This window comes from Prionailurus bengalensis, chromosome D3 (assembly GCF_016509475.1).
Source record: "Prionailurus bengalensis isolate Pbe53 chromosome D3, Fcat_Pben_1.1_paternal_pri, whole genome shotgun sequence".
Taxonomy (NCBI): Eukaryota; Metazoa; Chordata; class Mammalia; order Carnivora; family Felidae; genus Prionailurus; species Prionailurus bengalensis.
The window spans coordinates 89,948,259-89,967,307 of NC_057356.1; the positions used below are offsets into that span (position 1 = coordinate 89,948,259).

Below are 19,049 nucleotides of genomic sequence, written 5' to 3' on the forward strand. Positions count from 1 at the left end.
AACCCAAGCAGGAAATTCCCCTTGGTCTGGACCAGGAAGGCACCGGGCAAGGAAAAGAGAAAGGGCTTGAAATTTGTGCAGTTTGTGATTTTTTTTTAATTTCAGATTAATCCGTCCTCTTTGATTTGTAAGCCATCAATAGAATTTCCTTTTCCTCTCTCAGCGTCTTTCTTGATTTACCTTTAGGGACACCAGCTGGTCACTTGCAGAGCACCTGCTGTGTCCCATGTGTCCAGTAGAAAGGAGTTCCCTCCCGGTGGCTGCCTGGCTGGCCCCCCACGGGTTCACCCGCCTGCCCAGCGAAGGACCACGGTGTGGTTCCCTCGTGTCTCTCGTCTCTCAGGAAAGTCTCCCCAGGACTCTGCTGGAGGCACCTGCCAGCGTGCGGCATGGTGCCCGGGCCTCGGCGTTCGTGCCCTTGAGAGCAAGGCGCCCGCCTCTGACCCTGCCCGACGCCGACCGCGGCACTCGCTGTCCCCCACGTTCTCGGGGACAACACGACGCAGTCCAACCAGCCTGCATCTCCCGCGCCAAAGGCAGATGCACCGCGGCGGGCTGTAACGTGCTCCCTAACACGGGCTCCATAAAATCGACGGGCCCCTCAGGAGGAAAACGCCTATACGCTATCCTGACACGTCCTCTCCTGACGGATTACGTTTGCGTTACAGATGCAACTTCTGTTTTGATTGTATTTTATTCCAAAACAAAGGCAGCCCTCTTGTCCCAGAGGGGACACCCCTTCCCCTGCCCCGGAGCCTCCTGCGCTCCCTGCTCAAGCTCGTTCAGGCAGGCACGTCCTCCCGCACGCGTGCATACACTCACGCGAGCACTCCCGTGTGAACACGCACACTGGCTCGTGTGCACGCACGTGCACTTCTTTAAATGCGGGCACGTGTGCAGGCAGGACAGCTGGAAGCCCTGGCTCTCAGGTGAGCACAAGCACGATCCTCAGAGTGGGATTTGTGCTGTTTCCCGACGAAGAGGCCTCCAAGAGGAAACCGCCGTACCTGCCTCCCTCGTGTCACTTTTAAAGGGTGGCAGGTCAGAGGCCAGCGCGGTGGCCTCCATCAGGAGCGAATCAAGCCAGGATGGGACAGAAGGACGCACATGAGGGCAGCTGGCGTGCGGTGGGAAGGGCATCAGCGATTTCACATTTCAGAAGGACCACGGCGACACCTGCGCGCGCACTCATTTGCATAGAGGAAACGTCCCGTCCTTGGACCAACATAGAGGGAAGGGACCCAAGGCCACGGGAGTGGCTATTTCTCTGCCTCCTGCAGTTCCCTCTGTGTGGCTTGAAGGAGGCGCTGAAGCTTCCAGAACACGTCAGGGGTGGCTCCCGGGGCGCGGCCGGAGGTGCCCCGAGGGTCTGCGCATTCCTGGACCGCGTCCCGCAGTTGTAGCTGAAGCGGGACGGAGACGGCCGAGGTCCTGAGACTGGAGAAGAACCAGTGGCGAAATATCTTGTCACAGACGACCTGAGGGGCAGGGGACAGAGTGGTTACTGCAGGCTGCGAACCGACCACGGAGGCTCCACAGGCCCAGACAGACCGTGGCTCCTCCCATACAACCCCACCTGCCGAGGGAGGCGTCTTCCCACACAGATGGTCTGATAGTGAAAGTGCCTTCCCTTCTGGAACTTGAACCAGTCGGCACCGGGAATAAGGTCCCCCTCCCAGCCTCAACGCAGACGGGGAAGGGTCCCTGTCATCGAGTACACTTCCGAAGACAAAGGGGGGCAGAAAGTCCTGGGCGGCCAGTGCTGCGTAAGGAGCATCCCCTCGGCTGTGTGGCCGCATCGCTGAGGTTGGGCTTTCTCGTGCATATTTGGTCACCATAACAAGCGACGACCCTCGGGTTGTCCCGAGGGTCCAGTGACACGTGGGGAGAAGTAGTCAGCAAACGTGATAGACTCACGGAGAAAAGTCTGTACTAGAAGGGACTTTGAATCATTTTACTTCAGAAGCAGAAATGAAAATCAAGCCACCATCCCGTAGGGTATGAAATTCACTGATGCTGGAGATCTCCTCCAACCTTCCACTTACACATGCTCCTGTTTCTAGAGCTTTCCCAGGCTCCTCCTGCTGGGAGGGCTCCACCGAGAGGGGCGGGATTAATGTGCTTTATCTTTCTAAATCACACCGTTTGGGACTCATTGAGCAGAGGCCTCAGTGTTGCAGCTCTACTTTTCGTAGAAGACACGGAACTTTAACTTCTGAGGAACTTTTTTTTTAATTTTATTTTTTTATTGTTTCTTTGTTTTCTTTATCTTGAGAGAGCATGCAGGGAAGGGGCAGAGAGAGAGGGAGAGAGAGAATCCCAAGTAGGCTCTGTGCTGTCAGCACAGAGCCCCACATGGGGCTGGAACCCATAAACCGTGAGATCATGACCTGAGTCTAAATTGGACGCTTAACCAACTGAGCCACCCAGGTGCCCCAGGAATATTTTTAAAAGCAAATCACCTAATTTCTGTTTTAAATTGAGAATACGTGTGCAAAAATGTTAAATGTTCCCAAGGACAGACCGGTGTGCCTCCTGCTGATTGTCCAATGTTCTGTTCCCAGCTCCGCGAGGGGACCCCTTCCTTCTAGAGAGAGTATGCACACACAAGCTGATACATGTTTTTCCTTTCTGTTCTACTTTGCACGAATGGCAATATATTACACACCCTCTTCCACACCTTCCACTCCCATCTAACAGAATACCAGGCAGAGCCTTCTAAGGATTTCCTGTTTACTTTAATGGCTGCACCTCAAATGTGTGGATAGATCATAAATTATTTAACTAGTTTCCTACTGATGGAAATGAGGTTGTTTGCTAATTTTTGCTATTAGAACAAAGTTGCAGTAAATATCTTGCCCGTATGTCATTTTCATTTTGCACCTATGCCAATTTCTAGAAATGGAATTTCTGGGCCAAAAGATAGGTGTGGTTTTTGTTTTGGTAGATATTGCCAAATTGACCCTGTGGAAAGTTGTGCTGAGATACGCTCTCATGGCAATGTGTGATGAGAACGCTGGGCTTCCCCCTCCCCAACACGTGTGTGGTCTTTCATTTTTGCCAACTGGTGGGTGAAAACGGTGTAATTTGCATTGTTCCTAGCAGTCAGGGTGATGATGTGACATTGTACTTCCTTTCCGGCGAATGGTCTAGTTGATATCCTTTGCTCACGCTTCCATCACATTGTTGACCTTTTCCATATTAATGTGCAGACACTCTTTATACACTGAGGACATTATCCCCTTGCTTTGGTTGGCTTCCTAGAGAGCAGACTGTGAGATGGAGATCTGCAGGCAGAGATTTACTGAGACGCATTCCTGAGAACCACGGTCCAAGGACTTGAGGGAGGAGGAAAACTGTTCCTTACTGAGGCCGGGACTGGGCTTTGCATACGGCCCCTCTCCCACTGACCGATCCCCGGATGCTACCCCCGGCATGTGGAGGGGCCATGGCAAAGACGCTGCTGGGCAAGCGCGTTCCCGGGGGACGCTCCCTGGGCCTCGGGAGCAGCCGGCGGATAAGGAACCGTCTGTCCTCTATGCTCCTGGTCTGTACGAGCAATTGCAAATATCTGCCTGTATTTTGGGGGATTTTGTTTTATGTCGTGTTTGCTATATGGATTTTTTAAAGATAGTTAAATTTCTCCTTCCTGTGGCCTTCTGAGCTCAGAAAGACCTTCTTTACTCTCAGATAATATTTTAAATTCTCCCAGTTTTACTCTGGCACACTTAGGATTGTATTTTTTATAAGTACATGAGCCTCTGGAATGGCGTCTGGTGAGGAGTGAAGTAGGAGTTAATGTGGTCCTTTGTTACGCCCCATCACCCAGCTGACCGACACCATTCGCTGCATAACCCAGCTTTCCTTCTGCCAGCCTGAGAGCGACCTTTGCCACTTATGAAACGCCCATGTGTCATTACGTCTATCTCTGAAATTTTAAAAAATTCTATTCTTTTGCTCTGTGCATCAGGGCAGGATAATTTTTTGAGTAAAACTGCAAGTTAAAAAAGGAATACGTTAGGAGGAAATGGGGAGCTGAATAATGGGCTCCGCTGGCTGCCCTGTCCATCAGACCCCCAAGGGTCATTCGGCCAACAACCCCATGGGACAGACAAGACAAATGACCACCCCAACTCCTGATGTCCCTGTCCCCACTGAGCACATCAAGCCCAGGTGGCGTGGAAGAGGGGACCTGGGCCATATGAATGGGGTGCCGTGGCATGGTGGGCAGCGACAGCCAGAGAGGACAATTTCCCCCAGCCCACGCGGTGGGGGCTGCTTACCTGCAGGTTGCTGTTGACTCTTTCTGCTCCACACTTGTGGGCTCGCAGATCACACTTTGAAAAACAGTCAAAGAAATTGCAGTCCTCATCCCCTGTGCAATTCTGCTCGAGAATTTCCCTCATTTTGGGTTCAAAAAAGGCCATGTCCACGTCGATGGCCACCACCTGTAACCAAGCAGCACATGGCCATCACAAAGACTCCCGGGGCCCAGCACATGGCCATCACAAAGACTCTCGGGGCCCAGCACATGGTTGTCACAAGGACTCTTGGGGCCCAGCTCATGGCCATCACAAGGACTCTTGGGGCCCAGCACATGGTTGTCACAAGGACTCTTGGGGCCCAGCACATGGTTGTCACAAGGACTCTTGGGGCCCAGAGCATGGCCATCAAAAGGACTCCTGGGGCTGTCACGAGGATGCCGGGGGCCCAGCACATGGCCATCACAAGTACTCTTGGGGCCCAGCTCATGGCCATCACGAGGACCCCCCGGGGGCCAGTGTGCCTCTGCTCTCTGAGGTGCAGGCTCCTACAAATTGCAGGATCGCAGAACGCTGCCTGCCAGAAAGAGGGGCCCCAGCCAGGCTGGGGGCCGCATGCTTCACTCACACAAGGGCCCGGCATAGACCACATCTCAAGGCTTTCCCTGCCCAAAGGACATCTGCCATCACTCGTGAAAGCCTAGCATCCGGAACTCTGACTACAAGTATCGCTTTTCAACTTGAAACATTTTTTCAGCTGTAAAAGTCGAATGTCTGAAATTTCTTAAAAATAAATGAATTCCCCCTCCATTGCTTTATCGCTTTTGGTCTCTGACCTTCAAGGGTCAGAATTATGAAAGCCATGAATACAGATAATTTATCCCCATGAATAGAAGCTAGAGAAGAAAACTGCCTTCAAGGGGCAGGTCCGTGGGGGTGCCGGTGAATGTGGAGGGCAGGACGCAGGTTGTCTATTTCCGGCATATGTGTGACCTACGCCAACTGGTTTCCTCCTGACTGGCTGGATCGAAACGTGTCTGGGAAAGGCAGTGTGAAAGCTCCTGAATTAGGTTTGATGCCCGTGGACCCTCATCCAACAGCATCAAATACAAAACGCCACCGTCAGCCCGAGAACAGGGTGGAGCCCCTGGAATTTCAGATTTATCTTCCTGGCTTCAAACCAAATAGGCTTCAAAACCAGAAAAAGAAATAACATCTACATGATGCGGATTTTCTTCCACAACCTGAATGTATTAAAAAAAAAAAAAAAAGCTGATCTCAAACTTGATAAAACCTGGAGTCTGCCCAAATCATGCAGTTCATAGCTTCAAGGTGTTAACAAAGAGCTTTTGGAAGATTTGATGAATTCGATGGAATCTGCGACATTTCACAAGCCTTCACAGGTCACCCTCCAAATACCAGCCCTTCTTCCGGCCTTTGGTAGCATCTCAAAAGACGCATTGGTTGGGGTTCGTGTCCTCCTCAACTTGGTGGTGTTGGGAGCTACGCTCCCCAGTTTGGGTTTTTGTTTTTCACTCTGGAGTGATGCCAAGAGGCAGTAAACTTTCTTGGGGATGATTCAGTAAAACAGAAGAGGAAAAATACGCTCTTTCAAAATATATGGAGAACAATGAAAATAAAAAATACAGAACTTTTCCCTACTCAAGAGCTTTGCCTAATTACTAATTCAGGCACAGCAAGCAGAAATTATAATTTTACTCAATTTTTCCTGTCTCATTATTTCACTGTGTACCCTAGTTAATACACGAAAATATATATTAGGCTGTGCTCACACATCTGTCGTCTCGGTAATTTATCATAGGGACTACATGGTCTCTCTTCTTTCTATACTTTCCGACATTCTCCCCGGCTTCCCCTGGGCCCCTACCTGCGATCTCACCTCTTTACAACTTCTCTCTCCCATCTCTGATTGCTCCCTTCTCACCTCCCAGGGAGAGCCAGATTTGGTTTTCAGTGCATAATGGAGAATGGATTATAGCTATTGTGAGCATAACTGTACGCACCTAAAATAAGAACAGCAACCAAGCCAACAGAGAAACCTGAGTAAGTTCTCTTAACCAGAATCGAGAGAATCATAACATTCTTCCTGCACGGAATTACTTCACTTGCGTCTCATCAAACTTTCTCCGGGCGTCAGACTAGAAAGGGTTGGGGATTATTTCATTCTCCACTGAAAAGTGTGGCTCTGGGGCAGGAAACGTATCTGTTCGAAAGGAGCATTTGCGGGCAGTGGTTCGGGGGGCACAGAGCGATGGATGGTGTTTCCCAGTTGTTCCTTGGCAACCAGTGGATAAATTCTCAGGATCTGTAAGTGGGGGACCCAGAGAAAGTGAGTGACTGTATGTGCTGGTCGCCACGTCCCACCCCCAGAGGGTCAGACCCAGCAGGTCTTGGCGGGGGGGGGGGGGGGGGGGAGGCAGAGAATTCGCATTTCTAACAAGTTCCCCGGTGATGCTGATACTGCTGGGTTTCATTAAAGTTGTAAAATCACAGGGAAAGTTAACTTCTTGAGACTCAGCATGTAAGGAGGTGAATAATGCCAGGGTTAGCCACACGGGACCCTCTGTCCTTCTTTCCTTTTCTCCCCTGAGCAAGAACTCAGGCAGAGGTGAGGGTCTGTGCACCCCAGCACAGTCCACAGGGCACAGCCTGGGCTTGAAAGTGTCGCCGTTCTCTCATCGAACAAATATCTCCTGCCTATTGTGCACAAGATACTGGAAGGCACAGCTCTGATGCAGTGCGCAAGCCAGCAACATGCCATGCTTCCCTTTCCCCCGGGGAAGACCCGTCAGCCCTGCCTCCTTCCTACGGCCTTTTCTGGGAACCTAGCCCAGACAGCCTCTCAGTTCCCCCAACTGTTACCGCCCCTGTTGAGTTCCACTCACTGACACTCCACGACACTCACTGGATGAATAAACGGGTGTCAGATGAGATAACTGCCAAAGCCAGGGGCTGTGAGTGGACACCCCACACCTCCTTTCCCAGGGCCTTGGGGTGTCTGCGTTCCCAGGATTTCCCTGGGAAAGAGAACGGCGGTCCTACATGTCTAGTACACAAACCTTCTGCTCACGAACTGGGGAAGCCTTGGCTGGGAGTTCAACTCCAAAAATACCCTGGCAGAGTCCTGGGCTGTCCCTCCCCCTCACAACCACGTCTAGAGGTCTCATGGAGCCCAGGGTATTGCAGACGGACCCTCCAGGAACCTCCCAGAGCCTTCTGGAACCTCTCAGCAACTTCCCTTCCACACTTTGAGCCACTCCCAGCTCATCAGTCCCTCTGGGGCGGTCAGAGGGACTGCGTTAGTTGTGTAGGTTTCGGGCTGTCGTAGGAAGGCACTCCCATGTCACCGGCCACGGAAGCCCTTGGCCGGCAGTAAGAGTACCCTCTTCGCGTCCCTTTCTGTTTTCCACCAGGATGCAGAGCACCGTTCCGCCATGAGCCGGCACGCTCAGCGGCCAGCTCTCCGGTGTGGCTCCCGCGAGGTCGGCCTGGCCGTTCGCTCACCAGCACTGGCAGCGGACAAGCTAACTGACCGCAGCTTGTGGAGGAGGGGGCCCGGGACACGGCCCCCTCCCCAGCGCCCATCCCACACCACACCTACTTCTTGGGAAGTGGTCCCAGCGCTTGCCCGGGCACGGGGCAAGGACGCGTCAATCTGACACGCGGGTGTAGCCTAGTCGGGGGGAAGCGGGAGGGGAGTATCTTCTCGTGAAACACCGAGTCCCTCCTGCCATTGCTTCTCCAGCACCTTTAATTCCATGAACGCCTGCATTGCCCAGAGCGGGAAACGGACTTCACCTGCTGCAACAGAGCAGCACAGAGCCAGATGCTTCCCCCCGGCAGGATTCTCCCTCATAGGAGCTGCCAAAACTCCACTTGTCCCTCTAGAAGCCCTGCCCATGGAAGGGAGACTAGCTAGGACCTCTCCAGGAAGAAAGGACCAGAAAACGTCTCCCGTTATCTCAGAGCATGGGCAGGCAGAAAGCAGCAGCCCCAACTGGCTGTTGTACCAGAGCTCCCAAAAGCCACCTTTCCTTGTCATCCTCGGTGGCTCCTGCTCTCCTGAAGACTGTTTTCTGACTCAACAAGAGCTCGCTTTCGAATTAGTCTAAGATGCGGCGAAGCTGCTTTGGAGAAGCCAGAACAGCCATTAGGAAGGACGCACCTTCCCCTGCCGGGCCCTCCGCCCCCTACCAGGCGCCTTTCCTTCTAGTTCCTATTCCTGGAGGACGGGGGTGCAAGGTGCACGCGTTGTTAAAATTCTCTCATTAACACCCCAAAAGGAGGTGGCGTGGCAGGTCTGGGTTGTCCAGGCTAGAAGGTTCCAGAAGCTTCCAGGGGTCCCCCGTGACTTCCGAAACCTCTCCTAGATTCTCGGTCCTCCACATGACACACACACCCTCCCCGAGCCACTCACCGTGAAGTCACTCCTGATGGCAAAGTTTTCGGGCTTGATGTCGCAGAGGTGGAGGCGGTGGGAGAAGTCGCCGTCGAAATGGCTCACCATGTCCAGGAAGCTGAGCGCCATGTCGCTGATGGCCTTGGCCTGGCCCCGGCCGCCCCGGGGGGCGCCTGCGGCCCCGTCCAGGGGGAAGAGGGCCCTGTGGCGGGGGCTGCCCGCGGCCAGGTACTCCACCGCGTAGAAGTGGCCGCAGGAGCCCAGCACGGGCGGGGCGTGCCGGCTCAGGTCCTGCAGCAGGCTGAACAGGACGAACTCCTCCTGCTGGACCAGGGACCACAGGGTGGCCAGCTGGCCCAGCCAGCGACGGCCGCGCCTCCGGGGCCACAGCGGCCCCAGGCTGCCGTTGGGCAGCTCCAGGCCCAGGGCGTTCCTGACCTCACCGGCCACCACCAGCAGCAGCTCGGCCTCCGGGAAGTCCTGGCCGCCGTCCTCGGCCGCGTCGTCCGGCAGGCTGAGCGGCTGGAAGCTGGAGAAGGCCTCCTCCTTGGACTTGAGGATGACGGGCCGGCCGCGCCAGTCGGCCTGCAGCACCTTCTTGCCTCTCTCGTAGTACAGACAGCGCTGGTAGCTCAGTGTCCCCGCCACGCACAGGTCCTCGCAGAGGTCCCCCACCAGCACCCCGCCCCGGTACTCCTGGCACTGGAAGGAAGGGGACGGTCGGTCACGGGGCGGGCAGGGGGAGCAACGAGGCCCGGCCCTGCGCTCAGGGCGCTGCTAGTCAGCTGTTGAGAGAAACCTGTCAGGTGTGAGCCACGCGGGCTACTTGGGTCCCTGAGTTAAGGAAGCGAGGGAGTTAAAGGAGCCGCTCGTATTTGTCACGTGATTCAACCAGGCCCAGGCCTCGAGGGTCAGGACAGCGGAGGCGAGAAGCAGGCCTCCCCCGTCCAGCCCCGTGATGCTGGGAAAAGCCTTTCACCTGCTGGCTCTCGCTTCCCTGAACTGTGCCAGACCCTGGCCACACATCTGGGCTGCCCCGGGGAACTCTGACCTCCTCTGCCATCAGAGAATGGCAGAGTCAGAGCCCAGAAGGCGGGTCCCCAGCGAGCCTCACCTGGTACCCAGGGCCGGCCACAGGAAGGACCTCTCCTGCAGGCGTGTTCCCTCAGCCTGCTGTTTCTGGCACCAAGGAGGGTGGCCTATAGGGCCAGCAGCTCTGGAAGGATTACAGGGGTGCGGAGGAGAACCCACCACAGGAAGCGGGAGTTGGAAGGGGCCTCGTGGATGATGGTGTCAGCACAACCGGAGAGGACAGGCACCGGGGACACAGGAGCTGCTTGGGACACATTCTAGAAGTGTCGGGTGTGTTTGGTTCCCGGTGGTGGTGAGGAAGGTCCAGGAGCCCTCGGATGGGCGTTTCTCCTAAACTCGAGCAGCTCTTAGGATGGGTTCCACACGAGGGGACCCGGTGACCCCACCACCACATTACAAACGTCCCTCAGAAGACGGTCCCGTGGGCCCTGGCCGGTGGTCCCGCTGGGACGAGATAGAAGGGGGAGGACAGAGCTGGTGCGGAACAGAGTAAAATGAAGGGCCGTTTCTCGGTTCCCTTCTTTGTTTTATCTTTCAGGAAACCTACAGGCCGAGACACTTTATTAGGAGCTGAGCCTATGTTCTAACTCCACCTGCTCGCCCCCACCCCCTCCAGATGCATCCTCCCTCCACGTGGGCACACGCAGGCCTCACCTGCTGCTGCACCTTAAGCAAGGGGGCCACCCAGTCCTCATCAGGTGGTGAGATGAGGGCAGGACCACCACGTCGTCGTCTTCACTCTGTCTCGTGCACGACCAGGGGCCCAGAGTGACGAGCTGGAGCTCAGCACGGTGCAGCTCAGCCACGCCCGGCCGTGCCACGGCATCCCTGGCGGCTGCCCCACCGCCCTGAGCCTCATCTCCCCTCCCTGCATCTCACCGGTCTGCCTCCCTCGCTCGGTTTTCGGGCAGGCTGTGAGAAAAGTGTGTGGAAACCATTCATTCATTGAAGTGCAAGACATCACGAGATGCCCTTGAACGGTGGCCGGGTACCTAATTCCAGGCCCTTCAGAGGCTGTGGTCGTCCACGCTCTCGGCTTTGTACTCTAAGTGGCTCAAAGTCAATGTACTTCCGATGCCTGGATGTGTGAACAATTGCAAAATGCAAAAAACCCTGAAAAGACAACCTTTTCATGACTCTCTGAGCCTCATGTGGAATCAAAACCCAACTGAATAGTTTGTGAGGCTGTTAGTCTGCAGGTCTTTGACTTGGTGAGAATTTGCATAGATTGTGCTTCAGAATTATTAATTTGTTTGATTACTGGTTCTGCTTCATATCCAAAATATAAGGTATGTGCCCCATATTATCCTTTCAATGCCCCCAAAAGTGTGAATTTGAAAACATATGTCTGGCCCCAAAGTGTGAGAAAAAGGATTGAGGACCTTCATAAATACTCTAGTTTAATTGTTCAAAGCATGCATTACCAAAATGGTTATTAAAAAGAAATATTCTGGAGTGCCTGGGTGGCTCAAGTCGGCTAAATGTCCAACTTTGACTCAGGTCATGATCTCATGGTTTGTGAGTTCGAGCCACATGTTGGGCTCTATGCTGACAGCTCAGAGCCTGGAGCCTGCTTCGGATTCTGTGTCTTCCTCTCTCTGTGCTCCTCCCCTGCTTGCTCTCTCTCTCTCTCTCTCTCACTTTCAAAAGTAAATAAAACATTTTTAAAAATTTAAAAAAAAGAAACATTCTGAGATGCTTAGTGGCTCAGTTGTTAAGCGTCTGACTTCGCCCCAGGTCATGATCTCATGGCCTGTGAGTTTGAGCCCCGCATTGGGCTCTGTGCTGACAGCTCGGAGCCTGGAGCCTGCTTCAGATTCTGTATCTCCCTCTCTCTCTGCCCCTCCTCCGCTCACACTCTGCCTCTCTCACTCTCTCAAAAATAAACATTAAAAAAATTAAAAGAAAAAAAAGAAATATTCCTAGTTCCTAAAAGAAGTAAGTGGATTTTCGGGACCGTTTCAGGAAGTACCAGGACAAGAGCTTGGAAGACCCAGGCCACACCATGTGACTTGACCCTGGGAGTCTCCTGGGAGCCCTTTCTGCCTTTGTGGCCTTTCCATCTCCGTGTATCATGCTGGGCGGTGGATGTGTCACACCTGCCAAACGCTAGGATTCAAGCAACGGAGTCCTGTGCCAGTCGTGAATCTGACCCCGGAGCCTGGGGATGCCCTCCTGTTGCTGGGGCAGCCTTTTTGTCTTTGGAAAACAGACACCTGTAATGAAGCTGCGTTAACAAACACCCGCACCACTGTTTCAAGCACACTCCATGCTGCAGTCGCCTTTAACGTATTTAACGTTAACACAATGTTGGCAAAATGCCATCCTTCTAATTCCAAGGCTTGGGGTCAAGAACTGAGTGTTGAAAGCATCAGGACCCTCTGAGTCACTCACTGTCTGCTTAGAATTGCTTCCATATCACCCCTGGTAAGAAAGCTGACTCAGGCTCCCCTGAGACCTTTCAGGCTCCTCGTGGAGGAGAGGTGGGGATGAAAGGGTTAAGTGGTCTAGCCGACCAGGAGCAGAAAGGTTATGAAGGATGGAAACACCGTGGGGCATTCATCTGACCTGTGGTTTTCTCCTACTGTCTCTGGAATTTACAGTTTCACATTTCTTCAGTAAACCTGATCAGAAAATAAAAACTTTTTTTGATTTCCTTATAAAGCCCTCAAATTCCTCTTTAAGTATGATTTCCAAAGTTATTTGATTAAATTCCAGAACGCTTTTTGAGTGTTGTCACATTTGTAACTTGATCAAAAGTGCTTTTGTATGAAGTACAGAACAGATAAAGAGCAGGTGACAGTACCTGTCTGGTGGGAGGAGGGGAGTCCTGGGCTGACAGAAGGGAGGAGTTGGACAGAGTCCACTGGACGGTGAGTGGGGACTGCGGAGGGCGTCAGCTACGATGGCCCGGAGCTTTACTTTCATCCAGAACTGCTCCTGGCCAGGAGAGACACCTGTGGGCCAAGAAGACCCCTCCAATCCTCTGAGGCTGTCAACGGCCACGGGCAAGGGCTTGCTGCTTCAGCCACCCCCAGCCAGCTCCAAATGAACCATGCCACTCTCTCTCCCAACTTAACCCAGCCGACCGTGAGCTGAGCCACTATCCACTACAGGTACCAGGCTCAGGAGTTCCCAGAACAGTGGTGGCTGCCTTCCAAACTCATAAATGACAGCAGAGTATGACCTGTGCGGGATAGGTGCGCAGCCAGGCTTGGCTCCGGGCGGACTGGGTTTGTCTCCCAGCTCGGCGCCCCCAGCAGCTGTGGCTAGTTTCCAGGTCTGTAGCATGGGGAGCTAATACGGTGTCACAGGAGACCTGTGAAGGTCAGCCAAGGTCACAGGTGCAGAGGACCTGGTCATCTCAGTGATGACCCCCCTCTCCAGCCCTGGTCATTAGACGGCCGGAGGTGGGGGAGGCTTCTTCTTGGAGACAGGCTCCTGAGTTCAGTGTTGAAAGCCAAACGGCAGGTGCGCCTAGCAGACGAGGAGACAGAGGGCAGCTCCTTTGCCGGGAACAGCCTGTGCAAAGAGCCGGAGTTGCAAAGTGGTCTGGTATGTTCAGAGAACCAGATCCGGGTCAGCAGTGTGGGAGGCAAAGTTAGTGCCAGCAGCTGTGTGTGATCAAGGGGGCTGGCCTAGGACAAAATGCCACGTCTCTGCCACACAAAACTGCTTCTGGCCCCCAAGTGCCAGATCAACCTTCCTGGGGAGACAGCCCCCCTGCCCCTAGGGGTCCTCACCTCTGTCCTCTGCCCCCAGCTCTCCATCCACCACACTCACCTGCGATATCCTCTCCCCCACCGGCTCCCCACCGCACAGTGTCGTCTACAAAACTACCCTGCACAGATGAAATCGAGTTCAACTCAAATGAAAGTCTCTACGGCGTTGCCCCTACAAATCTGGTCGGCGATTCCAAACAGGAGTCAAAGACATTTTGAACAACGGAATAATCATTGAATTGGGGGTAGAGCCCATCCGTTTTGGAGGGGAACATTAATTACTATGGGCTGTTTTCTGCAGCTTAACACGTTGGGGCGTAAGTGTGCCTCCTGCGCGGCTGGCAGCTTGCGGGGAGGCAGTGTCGGCCATCGCAAAGGCCGGGAAGTGGAACGGGGTGCCCCGAATCCCAGGGGGGCCTGCCAGCTGCCGTAGGTGAGGCCTCAGATCTGTGCCCTAACTTCTGGTGCCCCCGTCACCCAGCTCGTCCTAGGAGAGAATCTGCTTTACAGCAGGGTACACACAGCGTGGTTAGTCAGAGCTACTCTTTGTCACCACCCTGTCTGAGGATGTACGTTTGCCACTTCCGTTCCCACTCTCTTACACACAGTGTGAAATTCATCCACTGTGGCTGTGCTGGTTCCAGTGATGGAGTGGTCTGCAGGATCTTTTTGCATGTCTGAGCCTCCTAAACACAGAGAAAGAACTAATCTCCTATTTGAAAAACAACGAATTTAGCTGGGCGCCTGGGGGGCTCAGTCGGTTGAGCTTCCAACTCTTGGCTTACGCTCAGGTCGTGATCTCAGGGTTCAGGGGTTTGAACCCCATGTCGGGCTCTTGGCTGACAGTGTAGAGCCTGCTTGGGATTCTCCCTCTCCTCTCTGTCTCTCTCTCTGCCCCTCCCCTGCTCTCTCTCTCTCTTTCTCTCAAAAATAAACCAGCCCTTAAAAAAAAAAAAAAACAAAAAATAAAAAACAGTGAACTTAAGTACAAACTACAAGTTTACAAGCTAATTAAAAATTGTCATCATGTTAGAGACAATAGTGAAGTTACTTTATGTGCCACATGTCTTATTGAAGTAGCTATTTTTGAGCTCAAAAAAAACCAGTTTATTCACTTCAACTCAATTTTTAAAATCACTTTTCTCTGCATGTGAAGGGGTGTTGCCAGCGTGGAGACAGGTACAACCCTGTGCCCAAATGAGTGCACGTATAAAATCCACAGGTATCATATTGAGAAAAAAATTAATAAACTCTCCTTGTAGTTGACTGGCATTTTGTGATTATCTGAGCTCACAGTGGATTGGCATTTCTAGCCTACATGCGTGCATACAAACTCACACTGCCAGAATTCTCAGGTCTGGTAGGAAGCGTCTCAGAGGCTGTCGGTTAGGATCTCTCCAGCGTGTATTATGGTTCTCAGGCAAAAACAAAACCTGTCCACTCTAGTCTGGGAAACTGCTGACAGGGTCCCGGAGGTCATGCCTAAGGGCTGGGTTTTCTTTTGTGTATCTGTTCTTGTTTTCAAGGAGCATTAAGTCTCTATGTGGTTAGCAACATATCCCACCATAGAATTCCTCACCTGAGCAGTTATCTGTGCATTGCAAAATCTCAGAACACTGAGCCAGTTCACCCTCCAGCCCTTCTTGGCCCCTGGATATGCCTTAGAAGATACATATCACAAACATGGCCAAAGCACTCAGAAAAATAAGAGTCCTTCTCTCCTGTAAAATCTTTCCGGATGCTGTAGTCCCACTGGGGTCATGGGGTTTCTACCACAGCAAAGAAAGATAAGCCTGCCCTATGAAGAAGCAATCTCTACTGCAGGCAACTAAATTCATCACTGGGGAACCACCTCTTGGGCTGGAGTTTCCACTACCAAAGCGCACAGGGTTACACACGGGCTCTGTGATGCAGTGCGCCATCAGGATACTCTACCTCTGTGGGGCGCCGTTTCCCATCTCTGAAATGAGGACAGTAAAAGCCCATACCGCCCAGGGGTTGTGGAGGGGGACAGAATGAAATAATACAGGGAAAACTACTTTGCACAGGGCCTTCCCGGAGTCAGCCCAGCGGGCACCTGCAACATCTCTCTGCGGCTGTGTGAAGCCCTCTGCAAGCAGAACAGGGGAGCCGGGGTTGTAAATGATCAGACACAGCATAAGGCTTGCCAGCCTGGGGTGGCCCCTGTCACAGCTCGCCGGAAAAGAAGGGCTCTAGAAACCTCACGGAGAAGTGGAAGGGGGCTTACGGATGTCTTGATTATGAGATGTGCTGGAAAGCCATGGCGCAGAGGAGCGTAGCAGTCTGACTCAAAAAATGCAAAGCTAGGAGACAGAGGGCTCGACTCCTTGGAGAAATGCCAGCGGGCTCTTCCAGCCCTCCCCTCGTCCAGGGCCATGGAGCGCACTGGGCTCCCTCAGCAGGCGGAGTACCTCTCGGGGGGGGGGGGGGGTGCCAGCAGGCCCCACTCCCAGCCACTGGAGCTCTGCACCTTTGTCTACAGACTCCCCCGCAGGCCGGCAATGGCACCTGTCATGCCGGAGGCCTGGGACACCAGCAGGCACTCACCATCTCTGCCAGGGAGGGAGGGGGCTCCCTGTGGCTCCCCCTGAGCTTGGTATTCAGAGGGAAAGCTAATGAGGGCCTGGAGAGCAGTCAGAAAAATAACAGCCAGTTTTCTTATGAAGGACAAAAGCCAGGCAGGATGCATTGAAAGTGCCTGGGAGCCGGGAGACAGAGGGCCGATTCAGCTGGAGTCCTGGGAGGCCACAGTGCCGGCCTCTGCCCCGGCAGCCAGGGCCCAGCTGAGTCTGCGGTGGGGGCCCCGCCGTGCTGTTCCAACCCTGCTCTCGTTCAGAGTGTCCTGGGGAGCTGGGAACCAGCGTGCTGAGGGGGGCTGACATGAGCACATCCAGAATGGAGAGGGTAGAAGGTGAGGAGGCAGGGAGAGAGGCAGAGAAGGCCAAGCCCCGAGCGCGTGTAAGAAATAATGGCCTTGAGTAGGGCGGCCAGGGGACGCGCCCCAAAAACTCAGTTCATTGACACAAGGTCAGACGAACTTCAGGGAGACAGACAGAGGCGGCATTTCGATTCGTTCCTTTGGCAACAGGCAGGATTGAGAGGCTTCGGGAGCAGGATCCATCTGTCCAGCTTCGTGTTGACTAAAAGTGAGCCCAGATGGCTGCCATTGGAGACATAGCAGTAGAGCCTCTAACCAGAATCGGTTTTAATTTATGGGCTGGAATGCTGGGAAAGTTATGATTAGCTCAATTATATTAGGCCATATAATTTCCATTAGTCCTTTTCCCACTTAACCAAAGACAACTACCTGAAAATAGCATTTTTATTTTAATGGAAAAGATTACTGTATTATTTTTGTGAATAGCTGTTCCATCGTGGCTACACTATTTTTGTTCATTAAAAGTAGTCAGTCGCCCTAAAAACAGCGGCGGGGCGGGGGTGGGGGGCGCGGGAAGCCTTTATAAGTGAAAGGAGTTTTTATATAGGTCACTGAGAAACTCAATGAGTTGTTACCAAGTTACAGAAAACTTGATAGAACTTCAGCGTCAGGGTCCATACATGCCTGGTAATGGATGGATGATTGATACACAGGATGCAGGGAATCCGTGGTGAGGGTCTTACTTGCATTATTATGAGTTTATGATGACACATGTCAGACTCCATTAGGGAATACGATTTCTGTTCATTTGTATGTTTCACTCACTTTAATTTTTCCAATCTCACTTAAGAAGTTTTTAAACCTTTAGGCTCTGAAGTTTTGAAAACCTACACTCTCAAAACACCCACTCATATGTCAGCAATCGGTCTGTAAACTTCCCATGCGTTTTTTTTTTTTCTTCCCCTTCGGGATTTCTTAGAAAATAATTTTTCACAGCAAATGCTTCTATGGTCACTGTTTTAGGAAGCGGACAACCGCTTAAAAAACCAACGGAACAGTAGTTGCCAGTGTCTTGGCCTTTTTGGCTTTCCTTGCGGGATTCCTACCTTTCCTCAAGTCGCCCAATGCGCATAATCTTCCCCACCAAACCGAGACTGAGCAGCACCCAACGTTTGGACTCAGCGAAAAGAGCATCTGGGACCGAGTGCGCCAGGCAGCCTGCAAGCCGACGCTGTGTCTCTGACCGCCCGGCCCGCCTAGGACCCCTCAGGCCCACCCCTCTTGGAGGAGACTGCGGTCTCGACCCCCGGGACCCCGGTCTGCCGGGGTCCCCTGGCCTGAGCGCGCTCCGCCGGGGGTCCCACAAGCCGCGCAGGGGAGAGCCGCGGCTTTGGGGCGCCGGGAGACAGGGGCCCTACCAGCCGCCTGCACTGGGTTCGGGAGGGACCCCCAGGTTGGAATCCCAGAACAGCCGCTGGGCGAGGCAAGCAGACCCGAGAGGCAGAGGCGTGGTCCCCGCCGCCGAGCCCCGCCGCCGGCCCGCGCCCTCGCCAGCGCCCCGAGCCCGGCCGCACCACAGCGGACGCGGGCGGCGAGGCGCGGCCGGAGACTCAGAGCCGACCTGCAAACTTTCCGAGCGCGGGCTCGGGGGCGGCAGGGCAGCAGCTGGGCAGGAAGACTCTCGGGACAAAGGACCAATTTTGGCGACAAGGGAGAGACACCTCCGCGCGCCCGCAGAGGACTCCGGAGCGGAGAGACCGGGTTGTCCGCATGCATCGGGCACTCCCTCCACCCCCCCCCCCCACCCACACACACACCGTGGGTGCCGCGGCCGCGCCCGGCTCCCGGGGCCCCCCGGAGGGTGTCCCGCCCCGTGCCCCCGGGGAGCGCGGCGCGGGCTCGGTGCGGCGGCGGGACCTACCAGCGCGGCCAGGATGCGCCGGCTCTTCTCGTCGGTGCAGCGCTCGGAGAGGACGCCCGGGTGCGCGCGGAGCAGCAGCGCGGCCGCCAGCACCCAGCCCGCGGTCCACGCAGCGCAGGCCAGCAGCGCGCCCCGCCCGCACCGCCCGCACCGCCCGCGCCGCCCGCGCCGCCCGCACCGACCCTGCCCGCTCCGCGCCATGACCCGCCGCCCGCGCCCCGCGCTCTCCCCGCGGCTCCGCCGCTCGGCCCGGCTCGGCGGGGGAGGGGGCGCGGGGGAGAGGCAGCGCGAGGGGAGGGGGAGACCCGGCAGCCCGGCCCGGCCCGGGGGTGGCGGTGGGGGGTGGAGTGTCCGCCGGCCCCCGCCTGCGCGCCACCCGCGCGCCTGGCGAAGGGGGCGTCCGCTCGCCGCTCCCGGGGTCTGCGCGCTGCGCGCCCTGCTCCGCCCGCCACACCCTGCCACCTTTTCCACTTTTTTTTTTTTTTGCACCTTTTCCCCAAGAAGACCAGTTCCCCTGTGAAACAGAATCCGCAGAACCCGCGTGGATTCAAACTCACCACCGCCCCCCCCCACACACCGGGTCAGGCTCCTAGTTCCTCCGTTAACACATCTTTAATTCAGACAAGATCTCCCCTCTTCTTCTCGGGGTGGCTGCTCGGTGCCCCGCACCTTATCTTTCTACAGACCTTTCCCCCCCCCCCCCCCCCCCGCCACGGTCCCTGGTTGCTCTTGG

The 19,049-nt window shown here is 54.6% G+C and overlaps 1 protein-coding gene across 1 annotated transcript; it reads right to left on the reverse strand.

Annotated features, from left to right (window-relative positions):
- Nucleotides 1-675: 675 nt before the first annotated feature.
- Nucleotides 676-18,517, reverse strand: DIPK1C (divergent protein kinase domain 1C). The gene is made up of 4 exons (XM_043557185.1): nt 18,317-18,517; nt 8,701-9,384; nt 4,284-4,448; nt 676-1,478 (listed from the first exon to the last, which is right to left on the reverse strand). The coding sequence occupies exons 1-4, from the start codon at nt 18,515-18,517 to the stop codon at nt 1,260-1,262; spliced, it is 1,269 nt and encodes a 422-aa protein (XP_043413120.1). The 3' UTR covers nt 676-1,259.
- Nucleotides 18,518-19,049: the final 532 nt, after the last annotated feature.